Here is a 24002-nt window from a genome sequence, read left to right as displayed (position 1 = left end):
CATAAATTAAAAAAAGTCCAAAGAACCATAAAAATATTGAAAAGTATCGATACTTATGAAGATAATAAATGGCAACTGTATTTAATTACGCAAAAAGTATCTACATAATAATGATCGCAATAATATTTCCAGAAAACTTTCGACTACTGAGATAATCGTTTTAGAAAACTTTGCTTTATCAAGATATTATTTACGTCTCGAAGTGGTTACCTAGCTATCTCATGGAAGAAGTATGCCATCATACAAATATGCTGGAAAACTTAAAATGATACAGTAATAGCTATCTAGATATGTCGTGGCAGTTTCGGGCATTAATGCGAAATTTTGCGCTTAAACATTTTCAGGAAATAAAGAGATATCAATGAAAACATTTTTCATTATGATTCACTGCTGTAATGCCTTCAGAATAATGATATCTCGTGGCAAAAATATACTACCATAAAAAAGAGGGGAATTCAAAACTTTGTTAGACTAACGCACTTTCATAGAAACTACTACAGGTACAAGCTGGACTTCTAGGGTATTTCAAAAACCATGTAAATAAAAAATTTCAACACAGTTGGTTTTGTTATAGCTGAGTTACCAGCGTTAACACACCACACTCATATTCACTTGTTATTTTATCGAAAGCACGTAGGTTCCGGGTAGAAAAGGTATTCGGTCCTGCATAAAGATGCGCTGTTCACGGAATATGCCAGCCAAGAGAATTCTGCAAGAATTTTAAAATGTATACGGTGATTCTTCACCCTCCAAAGCCAATGTTTAAAGATGGTTAAGGGAAGATTTAATAAGGGAGAATCTAGTGTCCAAGGTCTAAGCCAATGTTTATAGGTGGTTAAGGGAAGATTTAATAAGGGAGAATCTAGTGTCCAAGGTCTAAGCCAATGTTTATAGGTGGTTAAGGGAAGATTTAGTAAGGGAGAATCTAGTGTCCAAGGTCTAAGCCAATGTTTATAGGTGGTTAAGGGAAGATTTAATAAGGGAGAATCTAGTGTCCAAGGTCTAAGCCAATGTTATAGGTGGTTAAGGGAAGATTTAATAAGGGAGAATCTAGTGTCCAAGGTCTAAGCCAATGTTTATAGGTGGTTAAGGGAAGATTTAGTAAGGGAGAATCTAGTGTCCAAGGTCTAAGCCAATGTTTATAGGTGGTTAAGGGAAGATTTAATAAGGGAGAATCTAGTGTCCAAGGTCTAAGCCAATGTTATAGGTGGTTAAGGGAAGATTTAATAAGGGAGAATCTAGTGTCCAATGTCTAAGCCAATGTTATAGGTGGTTACGGGAAGATTTAATAAGGGAGAATCTAGTGTCCAAGGTCCAAGTCAATGTTTATAGGTGGTTACGGGAAGATTTAATAAGGGAGAATCTAGTGTCCAAGGTCCAAGTCAATGTTTATAGGTGGTTACGGGAAGATTTAATAAGGGAGAATCTAGTGTCCAAGGTCCAAGTCAATGTTTATAGGTGGTTAAGGGAAGATTTAATAAGGGAGAATCTAGTGTCCAAGGTCTAAGCCAATGTTTATAGGTGGTTAAGGGAAGATTTAATAAGGGAGAATCTAGTGTCCAAGGTCTAAGCCAATGTTTATAGGTGGTTAAGGGAAGATTTAATAAGGGAGAATCTAGTGTCCAAGGTCTAAGCCAATGTTTATAGGTGGTTAAGGGAAGATTTAATAAGGGAGAATCTAGTGTCCAAGGTCTAAGCCAATGTTTATAGGTGGTTAAGGGAAGATTTAATAAGGGAGAATCTAGTGTCCAATGTCTAAGCCAATGTTATAGGTGGTTACGGGAAGATTTAATAAGGGAGAATCTAGTGTCCAAGGTCCAAGCCAATGTTTATAGGTGGTTAAGGGAAGATTTAATAAGGGAGAATCTAGTGTCCAAGGTCTAAGCCAATGTTTATAGGTGGTTAAGGGAAGATTTAATAAGGGAGAATCTAGTGTCCAAGGTCTAAGCAAATGTTTATAGGTGGTTAAGGGAAGATTTAATAAGGGAGAATCTAGTGTCCAAGGTCTAAGCCAATGTTAAAGGTGGTTAAGTGAAAATTTAATAAGGCAGTCTGAGAATCTAGAGTCCAAGGTCTACTTCGTGTTAGGGTGCCCTAGAACGTCAGCATCCTCTCATTACATTGATGCTGTAGCAGCCATTGTAGCAGTAAACTCAAGATGTACAGTTTCCCAAACAGCTGCATTAGTGGGCATTTTGTCGGGAAAAGTTCATGAAACTCTGACTAAACACTTAAGTGTACAAATTAGCAAAAATCTTCGTCCGCCGCCATACATGATACCGATTGTATATATATATACCACATTTAGGGATACTCCAACATCTGGTCATAAACGTTAACAATAATGGGGCGACGGACAGAACACAACTTTCATTCTAATTGGTTCAAAGCCGACCCATCTAATACTATTACATACTTTTCAGCGAAAGGTACGAGGAGGCAAGCGACTTTTTTATGAGAATCTGTAATGTATGTATTTATTTATTTACAGATTCAATGGACGGCGAAACGACAACAGAAGGTAAACATTGTATGATCATAATGATGTATGAGAAAATTGACAGTGTATTCTCATTCGCAGGGATTTTTGTCAAAATTCATCCAATTACTGTATTACTTCAGTGTAAAAACGACTAGATAAACTGGTTGTTAGTGACCAGGCACGGGGTATAGGTTGTTCACGATAGACCATGTCAGGCTTGAAATAAGCGTTATAACGATTATATCTTGCCGATTTAACCCTATATTCAGTATTTACTGAATTAATCAAAACTGTACATGCTGACAAAAGTGGATATTCCGAACTAATCTGATGTTGAAAGAAGTACCAAGTAAATATAATATTGAGCCACGACATGAGAAAACCAACATAGTGGCTTTGCGACCAGCATGGATCCAGACCAGCTTGAGCATCCGCGCAGTCTGGTCAGGACCCATGCTGTTCGCTTTCAAAGCCTATTGCAATTAGAGAAACTGTTAGCGAACAGCATGGATCCTGACCAGACTGCGCGGTTGCGCAGGCTGGTCTGGATCCATGCTGGTCGCAAAGCCACTATGTTGGTTTTCTCATGGCACGACTCATATGCTAGTACAACAATTATTCAATCACACTTAAATTCTATGTGTGGAAAGTATGGCATTTCCATGCCGCGTTGGTGTGAGCGCGGTTTATGTAGCATCGGCATGGCGTGTGTGGCAACACGCCATAACGAAATATTTGAAAGCTTTGTGGGTCGCATCAAGCCGTGCCATGAGAAAACCAACATAGTGGCTTTGCGACCAGCATGGATCCAGACCAGCCTGAGCAACCGCGCAGTCTGGTCAGGACCCATGCTGTTCGCTTTCAAAGCCTATTGCAATTAGAGAAACTGTTAGCGAACAGCATGGATCCTGACCAGACTGCGCGGTTGCGCAGGCTGGTCTGGATCCATGCTGGTCGCAAAGCCACTATGTTGGTTTTCTCATGGCACGGCTCATATGCTAGTTTCCAATTTTTGTAGCATGCTCGTGCATGTCAAACGTTAGCATTAAATATACTTTTCAATGTAATAATGCGTTCTGATCATTTTCATATTACCATTCTAATGATGGTTAATTGTGTACATCAAAACCGAACATGTGCGGAGAAAATCATTGTTAAAATAGTTTCATTTTTTGTCGCGTTGATGCGACCCACAAAGCTTTCAAATATTTCGTTATGGCGCATTGCCACACACGCCATGCCGATGCTACATAAACCGCGCTCACACCAACGCGGCATGGAAATGCCATACTTTCCACACATAGAATTAAGTGTGATTGAATAATTGTTGTACAGATGTTGAAGACGTTAAGCTACCTTACCCGTCCGCAGTATCCAATTAATTAAGCAATTACAAGCTTTGGCGTACGCCTACACCAACCGATGTCTTTACGGACTAATTCATATCTTAAAATGAACCACAAATCTTTTAAAGATAGACAACTTGAAAAATTATGTGACTTAGAGCTTTTGGCGAGAATGAGATCGCACTTTGTTCTTTTATTTAATTTGTTTTACAGGTACATCGACTACCGCAGGTATTCCAGGTCGAGGCAGGCCTTTCCCAGGTGGCGGAATCCCTCTTTTCAAAAGATCGGCGCCAGGTACGCATGTTTTGAAATTGTCGCAAAGGCAGAATCACCTGTCGCCAGCAGACCTAAGGTTAAAGTCAGACATAGTCAATATTTTACTTCGGTTTGTTCTTAAACTGATATTGACATGGATAAAGGACAGTTTTGAAAATAAATACTTGTTACTAAGATAATTTACGATAAATTACCTTGAGCATCTGTTAATTGATTGCAACCGTTACTCAATAATGTAACCACATTGATACCTTTATAAGCTATTTAACCTTATTATATAACTTATGATCAACCTCCCATCAGAGAACTTTAAGAAAATAATAGGAAAGGTAATATAAGACTGACACTGTATGCCATATCACTATTCTCTAGTTCAGTTGAGATAAAAAACAAAAAACAAAAAAAAAACTCTTAGTGCAGGGTAGATATAGATGTATTTCCAGGAAGCGGACTCGAGATTGGTTCAAAAACGCTTGAAGATTCCATCACAATCAAGCTAAAATGAACAACACTGGCACTGGACAAGAAAAAAATGCCATATATATACATGATATACCATATCCCAAGGTGTACTCATGGTCATGAATGGGAAAATATACTAACCTATTTCAATCGTGCATTTCTCACATAAAACGCGCATTTGAGTAAATGGGAACTATGCATTCTTAACAAGTAATTTATCCTCATATCATTTAGCTACTTTTGTATCATTCAGCTACTTTTTTATTATTTAGCGCAATTTTTCATCATTTTGAGAAGTTGTAACAATCTCTGTAGCATACATCTTGATTAAGTCTGATTTGACTAAGATAGTGTTATATGAAATAATTTCTTGCTGCTTTGAAATACTGACCGTTATCATGGCTAATATGCAAATGTTCCGTTTTTCTATATTAACACTTCATTTACAAAAATAAAAACATTTTAAGTACTTTAACAGTAAGTCCAAATGGTGATTAAATTAGGATAATTTAGAATTGACAAATAATGAAAACTTTCTTTTTTTTCAAGACAATGTTCCCTACAGTACAAGACTTTTAGACACGGCTGAGGAGATTTATCAATTTGCAAAATCATATCCTGGAATATACAGTGACAGTGTACCAGTAGGCGGAGCAGAATATCCGTAAGTGGATTTTGGAATCCTTATCTAATGACACTTTTGGCCTATGTTATGGCCCTTTACCGGCTCCATCGGAGCCTCCGTGGCCAAGTGGTTAAGGTTACTGACTTCAAATCATTTGCCGCCAGCGATGTGGATTTGAGCCTTACACGGGGCGTTGAATTCTTCATGTTAGGAATGGTGGTGTGGTGGTTCTACCCAGGTTCCCACCCGTGATGAAATATTTCCCAAAGTGGCACATGAGGTCTTCCTCCACTATCAAAGCTGGAAAGTCACCATATGACCTATTATTATGTCGGTGCGACGTTAAACCCAACAAAATTAACAAACTTACCAGCTTTATACTGCAATATGACCGCAATCTGACGGCCGCATGTGGAACCGTAATAAGATAACGCAAGGCCACGGAATGGGGACAAAACAAATCTTTGCTTTAGCTGAGTTGTGATATAACTGTTTTTGCTGAAAATGAACAGATGGTTTATTAAATACGTCTTTATTTAATCATTATAAAATCTAACGGAATTGCAAGGTTAGCACAGTCTTGTCTCTCTTTTCACTCAGTTACAGTCATTCTCGTGTAGGTAACTACGATGAAAACTAAGTTTGTTAAGAAGAAAACTTGGTGAAAAATGGATATGTTTTTTTTCCCCTATGAAAACTCGTTTTGAACACGTTCCGGTATGTATTATCTCAAAATTTCAAAACAGTTATAATTTTCATGCAGCTGTATTCCGTGTGATTTTTCTCATGATTTTAATTTCGGAGGCATTTCTATATTCTGAGTTGTGATAATGGAACTAAAACCATGAAAAATACCAATATTTCGTTCAGATACCACCATTGACTATTACTGATTACGATATTAATTTTGTATATTTCAGAGACTACACGTCCTCTGGTTACGAAGATGAGATGTGTTTTGCTGCCGCTGTTCTATATAACATAACCGCCAAAAAGATTTACCTCAACGACGCCAAATCTTACTTTGCCACCTTTGAGAATGCAGGAACTCCCGATTTCTTCTCCTGGGACGACAAACGTACTGCTTGCGCGGTAATTTGTGCTTTTTCTTTTAAACTAGGTTGCTGGGCCTAAGATTTTTAAAATCCGATTAAAAGAACATTGTATTATAATATAGCAGGCGATCAGTATTGGTGGTTTTTAGAGAGCATTGTGGCATCTTGGGTGTTTTTTTTGAGAGTTTCGTTTGGGATGGGCACTGCAGACAATATGGGTATGTTTCTTCTGTACGAAATGAATAAATTGGTAGATTTTTAAAAAAAGTGTGGATAATTTCTTTGTTATTTTTACATGACGGTGATTCTTTTTAGATGATCATGTTTATGTTAAAATATCTGCGTTGCCGCAAGTGTTTCTGTAGACACTAAGAAGAATGGTGTGAAAAAAAAAAAGAAAACAGAGTTTGAGATTCAGATTTTCTTTTTAGGTGTTGTCGAACGTTTTATGTGATTTAAACAATAGTTATTGCAGACTTCAAAAAGAGCGAGCATTTAATATTAAAAAAAAACCGCGAATACGTGCTATAAACAAGCACTGTTCTACAAGTATACACACAACAACAACAACTGGGAAACACTTTACATGAGGTTTTGTTACGTCTATTATCTTAGGTAATGTTGTATAAGGGTACCAAAGACGATAAGTACGCGACATTTTTGGAAGGCTTCCGTAATCACTGGATGGCGACCACTGGAGAGTTCACACCTAACGGTTTCGCATGGAGAAATGAAGAAGGACCGCTGCGCTATACAGGTACAGCAAAGCTTGTATGACATCTCTGCTATAACATAGAGCAAGCCCATAGTCTAGCTCCCGTGTTCGTCAACGTTCTAAGTCTAAAATTGAGACTCTGTAGGTCAATAACTCAAAGGGCAAGATCATAGCGACATTGAGCCGTACATTAACGTAAAAACGCCTTGGGCTACAGTCATCAAAACATTAGGATGGTTCTCTCTTGTCAGTCAATGACCCCTTTTGTTTTTGGGGTCAGTAAGTGAAAAGTCAAAGTCACAGTAACGGCGAGACTGAAAATGGTAATCGCGCACTAACTAAAAACGCGTTGGCGTACAGACATCAAACTTTACACAATCATTGCCTATGTTTAGTAAATGAGCTATGAAGTTTTGCGCGTTAGTAGGTCAAATGTTAAGATTAATGAGATCTTACGACATACAAATGTCTACATGCGATAACTAAAGAACATATTCACCTACAGTTGCCAAACCTAACAGGATAATTATCTGTGCTCAGTAGATGACCCCTCTGTTTTGTTTTCGGGATCCGAAAATCAAATTTCAAGGTCACAGTGACCTCAAGACTGTGAACCAAAAGACTGAATAATACTTGGGTCTACTGCCTACAAACTTTATAGGCCTAGTGCCTGTTGTCAGCACATGAATACTGTTGCTCTTTGGGATAAGTAAGTCAAAGGTCAGTCATGGTGATACCGGTATGAGGGCCATCTGTGTTTTACAAATAGTTTTTTTTTTCAAATTTGATTAAAGACCTAAGTGTATTGCCTTTATATAGGATCAGTTCAGAACGTACTGGAAGCGTGCAGTTGTAATTTTAGGCATGCTAGATTAATGTATTTTTAAAGTTTGTTTTCCAACGTACCGGTATTTAGACAGCAAAATAAGCTCGGATAACCGGAAGGTTATACTACGCTGTGTTACATGTAATAATATTAAATCTCAAACCGTCTGTTGACTAATGAAATTTATACGAACATCATTATTCTATTTTTCAGCCAATGCAATTTTCATATTGCTGCAGAGTATTGATGCTGGTGTGTTCCAGCCTGATATAGCTATGGAAATATACAAATGGAGTGCAAATCAGATAGACTACATGCTGGGTGCTAACGGCATGCAATACAGTTATCTGATTGGTTACAGTGACTACCACGTCACAAATCCTTATCACAAGAACAGGTATGCATCAGACATGTTTAGAATGTAATAAAAACCCGCTTATTTTCTCGCTAGATTAGCAGCTCACCCACTTGCACATGTACACATGCAAGCAAGGACGCATACACTCACACATACAAGCATGGTTGTATAGGCTAATACTGCAAACGCTCAAACAGACAAGCTTGGAAGCACACGAACTAGCAGGGACGCACGCTCGGACAAGCTCGGATGCATATTGTACATAAACAGAGGCAAGCACGGATGCACATATACACACATACACACAAGCCAGCATGGATGCACATATTCACACACATGCACACAGGCATGCACGGATGCGTACACACGCTCACATAAATTGTCACTATAAACGGTTTATTAAAATTCAGTGAGTTCTGGTCTTCCGTAGAAAGCATTATACATAATACGGGAGTTTCCTAGCTGTTCTTGGTAATGAATGGTTACCCAATATACCTTTGAAAAATCGATCTAATCCAGTTACAGTTGACTTTAGTTACCGATTATTGAATTATGCACACTCATATATAGTAGCTACATTTCAATGCTATAACGAAACGTGAAGAAAAATGTAAATTAGGGCTTACAGTAAAGCCCGGGTTTCTTGACGAGTATCTCCAAAAGAGATATTATCTGAATTGCGTTGTATCCATGGTAGTTCTGTAGTGAAGTTAAGAACAGTTTTCGTTGGGTTGAGAAAATGCAAGTGGTTCAAGGTAATCTTCAAGTCTGTAACCGGCCAGGAAGGTGTGTTTATGCAACAAAAAAACATTACTTCCGTTAGTGGTATGGTGGACTAAGATGGTCAGTACACTATTTCCCAAATAGCACATACTATAGGCCTCTAAGAAAGGAAAGTCCATCATATTCTGACTGACCACTTGAAATTAAAGAAGGTTTTGGCGAGATGGGTCCTCTTTTTGTGAGCACCAGAACAAACGTGAAGCGTTTAGTTTGCGAAAAGAACTGATGAAAAAGAAACATAAAATGAGCCGCACCATGAGTAAACCAACATATTGCATTTGCGACCTGCATGGATCCATGCTGTTTGATTTCAAAGCCTATTGCAATTAGAGAAACCGTTAGCAAACAGCATGGATCCTGACCAGACTGCGCGGATGCGCGGACTGGTCTTGATCCATGCTGGCCGCAACTGCACTATGTTGGTTTTCTCATGACGCGGCTCAAATAATGTTATACCAAAGAAAGCTCTTTACTTGTTATTAAACTTGTTTTTATTGTGGGTGCTACAACGAATAATATAAATAAGAGATAGATAACAAACAATGGTTGAGTAAAAGTCAGTCAAAGCCATTCATTGCAAAGGACAAATATTGCCAAGATGGTTTTATATTACATTTTCGCTAATTCAAGTGGCCCCGTTATAAACGTCTTTGCAAAAAGGGTAAAGCCACCACAAACAAGTTCTTCAAAAATTACGTACATACATCTGTCGTAAAATTCTATCAAAATAAACACCCAAGTAAATGTGTGAAAGGCATACAGCTTATTCATTCAAATTGTAAATCTTTCTTAGAACAAGAAAGGGTAATTCAGGTTATGCATCAGCCATATTCTTCTGACCTAAGTCCCTAACCTTTTATGCCCGCGAAGGTACCCATATTAAAATCGCATAGTCCGTGCGTCCGTCCGTGCGTCCGTGTGTGGGTGCGTCCATGTAAATTCATGTCCGGGCTTTAACTCTGCCATCCATAAAGAGATTATGAAATAACTTTGCGTAAATGTTCACCATAATGAGACGATGTGTCATGCGCAAGATCTAGATCCTAGCGTTAAGGTCAATGTCATACTTAGAGGTTAAATGTTAACATAGTCTGTTTCTTGTCCGGTCCGTAAAATGGATTGTTAAAATTACTTTGCATACATATTCCCTATATTGACGTGTCATGCGCAAGACCCATACTCCTAACTCAAAGGTCAAGGTCACACTTAGAAGTCATATGTTAACATGGTCTGTTTCTTGTCCGGTCATTAACAACACTGCCATTCTTTAAGGGATTTTAAAATTACTTGGCACAACTGTTCCCTATAATGAGTTGAATTGTCATGCGTAAGACCCAGAACCATAACTCAAGGTTACCTTAGGAGAACTTTTTTGTCTGGTCACAAAATATGATTCATACCTGAACTACTAGTATTTCGGCATATTTCGCACAGACAACTGTAGCATTCTTGGGTACATTTCGGGGGCATTTGTCACTAATAGTGACAGCTGTTGTTTAATAATATTTAAAAAAAAGTGCTCTCAGGTAACTGCTATACCACTATAGAAGCGTCCTTGGTTCTGCAATATTTCAATGTCTCAACAGTGTACAAAGAGGAGTCTGCTGTGCAACATGACTCCAAAATTATGCTTCTATGCAGAGGGAATACTTTGAAAGGAGGACGTGAAAATTATTTTGATTTGATAAATAATTTGGGCATATCAAGACCAATGACTGTATTTTACTGAGTCTACTTGTAAGAATATAGGTAAATACTTTTGTGAAACGTTCAACTTTTATTAAAAAAGGCATAGTGTTCGTGTTTCAGTAAACCTAGAGCTACAAAGCTTTGAGCCGCTACATGAGAAAATCAACAAAGTTGCTTTGCGAATCCGCGTAGTCTGGTCAGGATCCATGCTGTTCGCTTTCAAAGCCTATTGCAAATAGAGAAACCGACAGCGAACAGAATGGATCCTGACCAGACTGCGCGGATGCTCAGGCTGGTCTGGATCTATGCTGGTCGCAAACGCACTATGTTGGTTTTCTCATGGCGCGGCTCATTTCTTCTTTTTATTAACAGCGCTTGCAATCATCCCGCAAAGCCATGTGGATGGACATTTTACAATTCCGAATGGGACAATATAAATAAATTGGTTGGTGCTTTAGTTGGTGGCCCTAACCTGAATGATTATCATGCAGATAACCGACAAAATAAGATTGGAAACAGCGTGGCTGTGGATTACAATGCAGGATTTCAGTCAGTTCTTGCTGGTATGTTTATTTACTGTCATTGTATTAAAATACTCAAAGTGCTCAAGGTGAGCTATTGTGACCGGTCATTGTCTGGCGTCCGTTGGCGTCCGTCGTCCATCGTGCGTCGTGCGTCGTCCGTCAACATTTGCCTTGTGAACATTCTAGAGGCCACCTTTGTGACCCAATCTTTATGAAACTTGGTCAGAATGTTAGTCTTGATGATTTCTAGGTCAGTTTTGAAACTGGGTTATGTGGGGTCAAAAACTAGGTCAGTAAATCAGATCAAAGGAATAGCTTGTGAACACTCTATAGACAACATTTGAGCCCCAATCTTTATGAAACTTGGTCAGAATGGTAGTCTTGATGAACTCTGGGTCAAGTTTGAAACTGGGTGGTGTGGGATCAAAAAACTAGGTCAGTAAATCAGATCAAAGGAATAGCTTGTGAACACTCTAGAGACAACATTTGTGCCCCAATCTCTATGAAGCTTGTTCAGAATGTTAGACTTGATGATCTCTGGGTCAAGTTTGAAAGTGGGTTATGTGGGGTCAAAAACTAGGTTAGTAGGTCCGATCAAAGGAAAAGCTTGTGAACATTCTAGAGACCACATTTGTGACCCAATCTTTATGAAACTTGGTTAGAGTGTTAGTCTTGGTAATCTCTTAGTTAAGTTTGAAATAAGGTTATGTATGGTCAAAAACTAGGTCAGTAGGTCAGATCAAAGGAAAAGCTGGTGAACACTCTAGAGACCACATTTGTGATCATATCTTTATGAAACTTGGTCAGAATGTAAGTCTTGATGACCATTAGGTCAAGTTTGAAATTAGGTCATGTGGGATTAATAACTAGGTCAGTAGGTCAGATCAAATGGAATGCTTGTGAACAGTCTAGAGACCACATTTTTGACCCAATCTTTATAAAAATTGGTCAGAATGTTAGTCTTGATGATCTCTAGGTCAAGTTTGAAACTGGGTCATGTTGGTTTAAAAAACTAGGTCAGTTGGTCAGATCAAAGGAAAAGCTTGTGAACACTAGAGACCACATTTGTGATCCAATCTTTATGAAGCTTTGTCAGAATGTTAGTCTTGATGATTTCTAGGTCAAGTTTGAAACTGATTTATGTGGGATGAATAACTAGGTCAGTAAATCAGATCAAAGGAATAGCTTGTGAACACTCTAGAGACCACATTTGTGCCCCAATCTTTATGAAATTTGATTAAAATGTTAGTCTTGATGATATCTAGGTTAAGATCGAATCTGAGTTATGTTGGATCAAAAACTAGGTCAGTAGGTCAGATCAATGGAAAAGCTTGTGAACACTCTAGAGACCACATTTGTGACCCAATCTTTATGAAACTTGTTCAGAATGTTAGTCTTGATGATCTCTAGTTTAAGTTTGAAAGTAGGTCATGTGGAATCTTAAACTAGGTCACCTGGTCAAATTAAAGGAAAAGCTTGTGAACACTTTAGAGGTCACATTTGTGACTCAATCTTTATGAAACTTGGTCAAAATGTTTGTCTTAATCATTTTTAGGTCAAGTTTGAATCTGGGTCATGTGGGGATTAAAACTAGGTCACTAAGCCAGATCAAAGGAAAATCTTTTCAACACTCTAGGGACCACAATTTAAGTTTGAAACTCATGAGAATTAGTCAGAATGTTTGTTTTGATAATTTATAGGTCAAGTTCGAATCTGGTTCATGCGGGGTCAAAAACTAGGTCACCCAGTCAAATCAATGAAAAGCTTATGAACACTCTAGAGGCCACAGTTGTAACCAAATCTATATGAATTTTAGTCCGAATGTTTGTCTTGATGATCTTTAGGTCAAGTTCAGCTCTTGGTCATGTGGGGTCTAAAACTAGGTCAGTAGGCTAGATCAACTCTGGTGAGCGATATATAGGGCCATCATGGCCCTTTTGTTTTCTGTGAGTACATGTTCCACGCCCATATGGTTAGAACTGAAGCGTGTTCACAAATGTCTGTATAATGGCTATATCGTTTTGGTTGCTAAGTTCTTTTAAGCTCCCTGTTGGTTAGTTTAAACATATTTATTTCGTAATGTACATTTATACATGGCAACTGACAAATATACACACAAAAGAAAAAGGATGGGAACGGTAGAATTAACTAAAATAGTTCATCTCCTTAAAGATGAATAACATACATAATGGCAGGCTGTTGGTTGAAAACCAGTTTCGCTTTTCCGCCCGTGATTCCATAAATTCGTCCGTTGTTTGGTTCCATTCTATACATCTGTCATTCATCAAGGGATTTTAATATTACTTGGCACAAATGTTCCCGATGATGAGTCGAGGTGTCCTGCGCAAAACCTGGATCTCTACTCAAAGGTCAAGGGTCATACTTGGAGGTCAAAATTTAACAGTATTCTTTTCCTGTCCGGTATGTAACTCAATAATCCATGATGAGATTTTAATATTAGTTATCACAAATGTACCCCAGAGTAAGATGATGTGTCGTGCTTACCTTTCAGACCCCTAAAGGTCAGTGCCACACTTGGCAGTCAAATGTGAACATGGCATGAACAGGATATATTTCGTATCAAGTCTAGAACTCTGTCATCCATCAAGGATTACAATATTAATTGGCATCAATGTTTCCCATGATCAGACTACGTGTCATGCAAAACACTCAGAATCCAAGCTCAAGGATCAAGGTCAGACTCGGAGGACAAATATCAAGATGGCTTTTATCTGAATAATTCATACAAGGACTTTAGATTAATTGGCGCAAATGTTCCACATAATAAGATAATGTGACATGCGCAACACCCAAACCTCTATCTCAAAGGTCAAGATCACACTTAGAGGTCAAAGGTCAATAGGTCTTTTCTTAATTAAGTCATTCTAATATTACTTAACACAAACGTTCCCAAAAGTGAGACGCCTCGCGCAATACCCAAATCACTACCTTAAAGGTCAAGGTCTTATGTGAAGGTCAAAAGTCAACATTGACCTTTTCCGATCCAGTCTGTAAGATAGATTTATATAAGTTCATGTATCATACGAACCCAATTGAAAATAATTGGTGTATTTTCATTCAAAATTACTTTCTTTCATAAAATTATTTCTTACATTTTTCTCTTATTATCCCATCAATTTCAAAAAGGAAGTGTTATAAAAAATAAAAAAGAATAGTTTATATTTAGAGATATTATAAGCGATCACCAACTAGAGAGTCATATATTTGCAAATTTTAATCCAAACTTTTTGTTGTTACAAATTGTATTTATAGTAAAATATTGTACAACGGTAAATACTCCAAGTAGTGTTTATGCTTCAATGTGTCTGAGAGAGCAGATGGACCGTTATTAAACTTGAACACTGACTGACCATCATTGACAGATACCAGGTCATTATATTATACTGGAGTAAAGAAAATTAGTTATCTTCCACTAGGGGACTTTGTATTGCATGGCAGTTCTTCCTTTACTTGTTTCTAAGATGTACAAATATACTAAAATTGAATTGTCTTAAAGGTCGTCACCTTTAATCCTGTAACAAGCACAAGGTAATATAGTAAATCTGTGATTTTGAATTGAAGATGAATTAAAAACGTTTCTTTTTTCTTTAAATATTAATCCTTTCCATCTCATTTTACCACTTATAGGGAGTCAAATTGGTGTCCGGCTGCGAGTCCTGGATGTGAGTGTTATCACGACTTGTGTTCAGTTGTTTGTGTTTTATTAGGCTGATTCCAGTATCAGCCTAGAATGGATGCCAGGGTGAAGTAGAGATGTCTGTTGTATTTTTTTTGGTGTGTGTGTGGGGGGAGGTGGGGGGGGGGTGGATGTTGTGGTGAAAGAAGGGACGGGGAGGTAAATATGATTCCTGCTTTGGGGAGGGTTGGGGTATAAATATGTTACCAGCCCTACGTTTGAAGTCCGTCTAGCAAAAATACCAATTCCATCATTCTAGATAACTATCCATGTTAAATATGTATCATTTGTCCAGTTTTAATCTGTTTTACCGTTGGCTGCAGCTGCAAGAGTGATATTATATGAAAATGACAAAGTTGTCCACCAGCCGAAGGAGGTGTGTAGGTAAGGGAGAGTGAAGGTAACTGAGACACTGTGACTTTTGTTGGGCCGGAAAGTTTTCCCATCCATTATAGATGGTGATTTTTGACGACTAACAATGTCAAATATGCATTATCTGTGTTAGAGTGGGATACAGCAATGAGCGTGTATAAAGAGTGATTCAGTTTGATTTAATGAAAAAAATGTTACGACTGTTTCTATGATTTTATTCCTATTCAGGTTTGCAAAAACAAAAACTGGCATTGCAAGATGCATGTGACGCGTTATTGGAAGGTGAGTACAAGCTATCATTTTTTATTAAATCTATTTAATACAGAAGCAATGCCTTCTTAGCACAATGTGTATGTAACTGCATTGATAGGATTTATTTAGGACCTCATCCTATAGTTAACATTAGATTGCCGGGTCAAAGGCATTATGTGTTTTGTGATTAATATAGTACTGTGTCGATTTGTGGTCAAGGTTTTAGCGAGATACCTTTCTTTATACCTATAATAGCATTGTACCATCTTGATCGCGGCGATGTAATACACTGATTTTTACTAAAATGCAAAGTTTTGTTCAGGTATAAATGGAGGGTCGGGAATAGGGGGACCTTTGGTAGACCCCACAATTCCAACAGGGATCTTTGACAATACAACGGACTCGGAGGAAATAACAACATCCGGAACAGGAGAAACTCCGACTACCCCTTATACCACAACAGAGCCGACACGTTAGTAGATATAATTTTAGTAATTTCATTGATGAATCTTTCTTCAGAGACAGGTGAAATATTTTCCTTTTTATAAATATCAGAATTAATATTTTTTCTAGTACCTTGTGAAATATTTAAGGTATGTTTCTACGATTAAACATGTATAGACCGCACGAAATAGTGAGGCTATACCGACTAATGTTTTTTAACTATTTAAAAAACGAATAGTATAAAGTACCTATAATATGCGGTATTACTGTGATTAACGTAAGAAAAAAACATACATGATACATGATACATTTTATTGATTTGAACACTGTTGAAACGGATTTAAGATGATGTTCACAAATAGAATCAAGTCAGTGTCACTATATTCTAGCAATTCCAAAGAAACCGGAGAGTTTTGACTACGTTGATGCCCTGAAAAAGTCTATGTTGTTCTACGCGGCGCAAAGATCTGGAACGGAACCAGAAAATAATCCGATACCATGGAGACGGTGGGATTCAGAGGAGAAGGGCACTGCCAGTGGCGGATGGTTTGACGGTGAGAAACCGAGAGAGAGAGAGAGAGAGAGAAAGAGAGAGAGAGGGAGAGTTATGTTATCTTAGTAAATACCAAGTACCCATTTTTACAAAATACGTTTTTCTTTCCATTCTTACAACCATAGCCCACACGCTTATTCCATCATTCCAGCTCTGAGGCCCAAATATTAAAAACTAAACACACCTTACCACATTTTACCAAAGTCCATATTTTACTGTGAAATGGTATTTTTATAAACGATTTCCAAAATTCAAATGCAGCGCGCACTTATATCTCCTAACAAGTAAAACGACTGGGGAACTAACATAAAACAGAATGTTGATACGTTTTTTAGTTTGTAAATTAACTTCACCTCATCTAAGAATGAAACATTCATAATAAATTTTATCATTCATCCGTCGGCAAGGGATATCTTATTATCTAGCATTCAGTTTTAGGACCGAATCCTTACCAAACTTAAGCACAATGTTAATGGCCATAAGTTATCCATTAGACTCGATTATGAACTAAATTGGAGCCAAACATCAAGAGCCAAAAAAAAAAAAAAAAAAAAAAAAAAACACACACAAAAAGAAAAACACTTTTGGATCGCATTTTAGTCTGTAAGTCAACTCGTTTCGCTCGCTTTAATTTGATTGACTGTATCTGAGTTCATGTAAGTAATGAGTTTAAATACTTTGTAAGGGTTGCATAAGAGGTTTATAACGTAAAAAATCGCAAAATCCATTTGTTTCTTTACACATTCGAAACATTCCAGGGATAGGAATCCTGAATAAATCTGCAAACCTATCCGGGGCAGTCTGATTCTAGCTTTACTAAACATTTCTCCATGTTTAATAATTACCAGACGGATCAGCGGTTAAGACCACAAAAGTGATGGCTTCAGCAGCGTTGATTATTGGCTGGGGCGGTGTGAACTTCAAGGCCGGCTACGAGATTGCTGGGGCATTGTCCGATCTTCGCGACTGTCTAAGATGGCCATTAGATTATTTCCTCAACATTTGGAATCCAGAAGAACAGACCTTGGTGCAAAAGGTAAGCTTTGCAGTGGTTGTCATTATGTTCATTATTTACTACAGGTTGGATCTAAAGTGGATGTCACTTTATTTATCCTATACTGCAGGTCGGATATGAAGCGTTTGTCACTATATTAATCATTTACTTCATGTCGGATTTAAAGTTGAGTCTCTTTATTCATCTTATATTACAGGTCAGATTTGAAGTGGATGTCTATATTATTTTTATTTCTCAAAAGTAGGTTACAGCATATAGCATATAATATGTGAAGTATTCTATAAGCAGGTGATTACAAACCGAGTTATTTGTACTATTAGCATAATCCAAACTTGTGTAAAGCCCTGACCCTTGCCATGTTAAATTTCTGTAAATAATTTGTCTGTCCTTCAATTCGGATTGTATCATCGAGTGATTAAAGGATGTTTACCAAAAGATACTGTCCGATAGGCGAAACAGCGCATATCTTGATCAGACTTGATCAAGGGATGTCTATATTTATCATTTACTTCGGGTGTGATTTTAAGTAGATGTCATTTTATTAACCCTATACTACAGGTCGGATTTGAAGTGTTTGTCACTATATTTATCCTATACTTCAGGTCGGATTTGAAGTATATGAGAGAGCGTTTTGGTCACGACCAGAACGTACAAGCACTTTATCATCATCTGACATCGTGAAAATACGGGTTAACCAAGGAGGAGGGGGAGAAGGGGCAGATGTTGCAGCCGATGTTGCTACGGCACTTGCTATTGGCTCTGTTATCTTCAAAGATAATGGTAATTTTGCACGTTTAGAATACAATTTACATTTTATATATGTTGTATAAGAACAATCGTATTCAAACAACATTCACTATTCGTAAAACTTCAAAAATGCGCTGCACAGATATTAAAATAATAAAATGCTTCCCGCTGATCCCTTGCCAAAACTGAAAACACTCAAAACGCGTGGCAGTCTTCGGGTGTATGCTTAATGATCCATGCACGCTTTATTTCCTGGGAATATTAGGCCTGCTTACAAAATCACCACTTCGCTCAAAATGACTGTAAATGCCATTTTTATAGACATTCACATCATAAACATATATTGTGATGTATTCAAACTTCTTGCCTCGACTATGGCGATTAAACCATAGTGTCGGCGTCAACATTAGCGTTGGCATTTCATTCAGGTAAACGTTTTATGGCAAGTTTTCCTATTTTGCTAAATTGTCTTGGAAGTACGCTGTCATGAGGCATATTTGTCGCCCCTCTTAAGTTTCATTAAGACGGCCTAAAGTCTATAATTAAACTTTAAATACCGCCTTATAAATTATATCTTGAAAGCATAAAGAATTAAACTAATTTTCAGTAACGTCGATGGAATGGCGGAAAAACAACTTTAAAGACGTGCGAAAGTACCATATTTTTAAAACGGATTTCATTACTTTCATATGCCATGTATTCTGAAAGATACTATATGTGTATAAGCAAGACAATCATGTTTCAAATACCATACATTTTGAAGGGAGTGACACAATCATGTTTCAGATACCATATATTTTGAAAGGAGTTATACTATTTGGAAGGGAGTTAATCATGTTTCAAATACCATGTATTTTGAAGGGAGTTACACAATCATGTTTCAATTACCATATATTTTAAAGGGAGTTACACAATCATTTTTCAGAGACCGTGTAATTTTTTGTAGTTACACAATCAAATTTCAGATACTGTTTTTTGAAGGGCGTTACACAAACATGTTTCAGATACCGTATATTTTGAAGGAAGTTACACAACCATGTTTCAGAGACCGTGTAATTTTTTGGAGTTACACAATCATGTTTCAAATAACGTATATTTGAAGGGAGTTACACAGTCATTTTTTAGATACCGTTTATTTTGAAGGGAGTTACACAACCATGTTTCAAAAACCATATATATAATTAAATGTTTATAATTTATAGTGAGTAGTGACACTCGTGTAGTATAGTACTGAAAAAGCCATAGAGCTTGTATGTAATATTTGAATAGAATTTTGCTGAATGAATTATACCCCACCAAAAAAAAAAAAAAAAATCAAGTACCGTGTATTTTAAGAGAATCACACAATTATGCTTCAGGTACCGGTTGTACCCTATAACAGAAATTATACAATCTAATTTCAGATACCGGATATTCTGCCAGGTTGCTGTCAGCAGCTAAAGAAGTTTATAGCTTTGCGAAACAATTAAATGAGACATTTAAAGACCCTTCTAGCATATATTACTCTGAGTAAGTTACAAATATTCTACAGTAGACACATATTTGGGTAAGACCCAATTTCTCTTGAGTGAGTTCATTAAGTGAACCTTTTATTTGGGCATACTGTTCACATAAAGTCAAAGTTAAGTTGTACACGCATTACTATACATATGTATTAAAAACCATTTATTGACAATTATTAAGGACATTTTTATAATTCTTCTCTACGCACAGAATTTTCAAAAATTTACATATATGTTCTTCAGTATTAATCAATTTCAGCGACCATTTTTATATGCCCTTTCTTTAGGAATAAACAGAATAAATCAATGGCATATCTAGATTCGTATACAAATATAAAATAAAAATCTGAAGCAAACTATGAAATAAATTTCTTGATGAATTAAACTCATTCACAAATTTTCTTATGTTTTGTTTTTAATCTGAAAGTATTACATAATTGATACAAATAATTATTCATGGCGGAGCGGTTATGGTCGCTGACTTCAATCCACTTGCCCCCACTGATGTGGGTTAGAGCACCAATCGGGGCGTTAAATTCGTCATGTGGTGCAGCCAACCAGCTGGCTTACAGAAGGTCGGTGGTTCTACTCAGGTACGCGCTCATAGAGTCTTCCTCCACCATCAAAGCTGGAAAGTCGCTATATGGCCTATAATTGTGTCGGTGCGACGTTAAACCCAACAAAACAAACAAATAATAATATAATTCAAAATTGTTTAAAATGCATAGTTGCTGATTACATATATGTATGTGATCAGCACCTATGAAAATGAAGTCACCCACAAGCTTTGTGATATGTCTGACAAAGTTGGAAACATAGCGTTATGGCACAGCAATGCAAGCATATATATACCCTGTCTATTCAAAGATGTATCATACACTGTTTCAATTTTCGGGAATAACTTTCAAATGTTACCAAACGCATAACCAATCGCCATTGACATGCGAGACCTAATAGGTGAAGTCCTATATATAATAGATAAACATATCTGTTTCGTTGTTTTAGCAGAGAAAGTGAATGTGAATATACAATAAAAACAATTCATTTGCATTCTTAGCTCGAATATTCGGACTCATCAGGTCCTTGGTGTGTTCGTCCCGCTGTGGTTAAGTTTATGTATGTAAGTCCGTATCTCAGTAACATATGGTGGAAATGAATTGAAACTTCGCACACTTGTTCACTCTATTGATATGGCTTGCTGTTGACAAGTTCCTTAGCTCTGTTTTGCATTTTTACAAAATTAAGCCCCCTTAAAATCTTAAAAATTTTTGGTTAAATTTTTATATGTAAGCTGTTATCTCATTACCCACTAATGGGAATGGATTAAAACTTCACACACATGTCCATTGTCATGAGCTGATATGCATTCTACAGGTTCCATAACCCTGTTTTGCAATTTTACAAAATCATACCTCTTTATCGACCTTGATATTTATTCAATTGACATGGCTATTGAATAATCGGGAGTTGCTGTCCTCGGTTAGCTCTTATTCCACATTGAACTTGTCAGAATAATATAATGCTCGACGATTTCTTGATCCAACACGTTTAATAAAAATTCATTATGAAATGTCAGTAATTTGAGATCCTACATTTACGGGCACTATTTTTAAGTTATTTTTCTGTATGTTATATGGGCACATATTTCAAATATTTTCGAAAAATACTTCTTCAGTACGTATATCCGCCGTTTAAATATAGTATAAATTATATAAAAAAATAAGTTATTCTTGTCGTGTTGAAAAATACGAAACCACGAATAAAATTACTGTATTTTGCGAGATTTTATAGAGGGGCGAATTGCGAATAAACAACTAATGATTAAGTGCACATGAATGTAAACGAATACGAAACTGTACTCTGATTTGTATGAAGATTTGGAATTATTACTAACTGGATTTGTATTTGAACGATACAGAAATTGGACTGTTCTTGCACATTATGATTGGATTTTAATTAAATGTTTATTATTAATCAAGGTATCTGAATTGTTACTTTTCAAAATAGATTTTGTTATTGTCAATAATTGCTTTTTATCTGTTCCCTCCAGTACTGTAAAAGTAACAATTACTACTTTAAGACGTAAAACAAGTATCATGTTTTTGTAGTCCTGGTGATGATTTTGATGACGAGATGTGTGTGGCAGCTTGGTGGATGTACAAAGCAACACAGGAATCGCAATACTATGACGACGGTATGACGTTCGAAACAATGAAAGTGATAAACGCTGTTTTAGAATGGAAAGACAAATACACTCTTTGCAATGTAAGTGTTATTCTGGTGTCTATAATTTTTCAACCAGGTTTCTCAAACTTTAAAACCTGGTTATTAGACTGGCGATGTTGTTGGGTGGGCGCAGCAAAGATTATCATTGCTGTTCAATAACTTAAGTTTTTTGTTGAAATAGTGAAAGAAACAAAACCTGTAGAAGGCAGATAGTAAATCCGAGGAAGGGGCTTGCATTTAGGGACGGTCCAAACAAGGTCAGTGTCACTGTTACTAATCGCACAAGAACTTTAGATGATATTAACCTTGATATTTTGGTAGCTGATAGAACAACCAAGGTTGGGATTATTACATATAGGTTCATTGGGGTCGAGATCAAGGACATCATATCTCAGTTAATCTTAATGATAGATAAATTCAGCCGCGACGCAGTGTTCCAAGGCGATTGTCTATTTATTTATTGCATACAAAAAATTCGATGCCAGAGGACGGGTATTGGTTTAAATCACGGCTCAGGCTTTAACCGTCATCATGCAAAAGATATTTACGCATGCATTGATGTACATATAGTCTCATACACTCGGACAGTGTTAACAATTAATACCCTTCACTTTTGTAATAACGGGAGCATATTAAGCGCGCTGTATGCCTGAAGGTATGCGTAGACCCTTCTCAGGTAGCATCTTACATGTGAACCTCTGAGCCATTGATTACATGCACACTCAATCATCGAGATAATGCAGATACCATCTAAATGGAACTGACTACTCTTCCGCCGTTCCTTCGTGTTCATTTTTCGCCCGTATCATATTTCCATAGTTTGAAAATACATACAGAGGTTTCCCAATGACTATGCGTAAAGCTGCATTCATACACTGAAGCAATTTTTATCTACAACCGAAGACTAAGAGATATAGTTCTGGAATTGTTCGTCCTGTCCATCATGTCCGTTCGTCTGTACGTTCGTCCAAAACCATATCTATGACAGGTTGTTGAGTATTTACTTATAATATGGGTTAAATATTTACTGCTGTATGTAAATGCTAACTTGCAGGTTTCGGTCAGATTGCATGAGAAAGACTAGGTTTCAATAAGTCATCACAATGATGTTAATTGAAGTTGGGAGATGTTGCCCTGGAAGATTCAGTATAATTCCCTTCAAGAACACCTGAGTTATGACCCTTAGTACTTATATATTGCTTACTATATAGGACATCTAATGTCTGTTTAATGTTCATTCTTGCTATAGGACATTAGGACCAAGCTTAGTTCATATATATACGCATCTTTCTTAGACACCAATGTACAGTATGGGTTCTGGTCATTGGTATCAAAGTCATGGCCGCAGTTACTAAAGATAGAAAATTGTTTGTGATCAATTACGATAGTAAGGAATATGAATAGGTTATTTCTTCCGAACTGCAAATTTAGGAATAGATACCATGTTTTTAAATGTACTAGTATTTTGGGTTGCTTAGGTCAATGTCAAGAGTATTGTTGCTAAAAATAGAAAAGCGATTGTCAGATTATAACTCAGCTCTGAATGAGGTAAACAGATCAAACCTGGTATATAGATAGCTTTTATTAAGACCCTTATTTTGTTTTGTTTAAGGTAGCTAGGGCCAAGGTCATTGTTACTAAATATAGAGAATTTGTTTTCGATAAACTAATAAGTACCTTTCAAAAAGACTGAGATTACATTTTAGTGTCTTGTAGTAGAGAGAATGTTTCTTCAAGGAACTTTTATCCAGTTTAAAGTGGGATATCAGTTTATATCTTTGTTAATAATATTGGCCTACATCTTACTGCAAGAGGTCTAAAATGCAATCCCAACTTTTTCTCAAAACACACTACGTACAAATTTTTATCAAAATACGTAAGACTCCTATCAGAAGATATTGCGCAATATGATTATTGTCTACGGGCATATAATACATAACTGGACAATGTGTTATGTGCTAGACCAAGACCAAAAACTGGAAGAAAGAGACCATCCCTAATAGGCAAATGTTTCAACGTCTTTAACTTTTGTATGAATTGATAAACGTCA

General features: G+C 36.9%; 1 protein-coding gene across 1 annotated transcript in view; it reads left to right on the top strand.

Moving 5' to 3' along the window:
• Positions 1-24002, top strand: part of LOC123528279 (uncharacterized) — a 45381-nt gene that overhangs the window by 13610 nt on the left and 7769 nt on the right. Inside the window, exons 9-22 of the mRNA XM_045308013.2 lie at positions 2492-2521; positions 4042-4125; positions 5119-5233; positions 6115-6286; positions 6865-7006; positions 8004-8187; positions 10993-11183; positions 15442-15495; positions 15788-15937; positions 16299-16463; positions 17311-17498; positions 18080-18257; positions 19628-19733; positions 21835-21991. Of these exons, the coding sequence (XP_045163948.2) occupies positions 2492-2521; positions 4042-4125; positions 5119-5233; positions 6115-6286; positions 6865-7006; positions 8004-8187; positions 10993-11183; positions 15442-15495; positions 15788-15937; positions 16299-16463; positions 17311-17498; positions 18080-18257; positions 19628-19733; positions 21835-21991 (1916 nt within the window). The remainder of the gene's footprint in view (positions 1-2491; positions 2522-4041; positions 4126-5118; positions 5234-6114; positions 6287-6864; positions 7007-8003; positions 8188-10992; positions 11184-15441; positions 15496-15787; positions 15938-16298; positions 16464-17310; positions 17499-18079; positions 18258-19627; positions 19734-21834; positions 21992-24002) is intronic.

Source organism: Mercenaria mercenaria, chromosome 14 (genome assembly GCF_021730395.1).
Source record: "Mercenaria mercenaria strain notata chromosome 14, MADL_Memer_1, whole genome shotgun sequence".
Lineage (NCBI taxonomy): Eukaryota > Metazoa > Mollusca > Bivalvia > Venerida > Veneridae > Mercenaria > Mercenaria mercenaria.
This window is presented reverse-complemented; position numbering and strand designations above follow the sequence as displayed.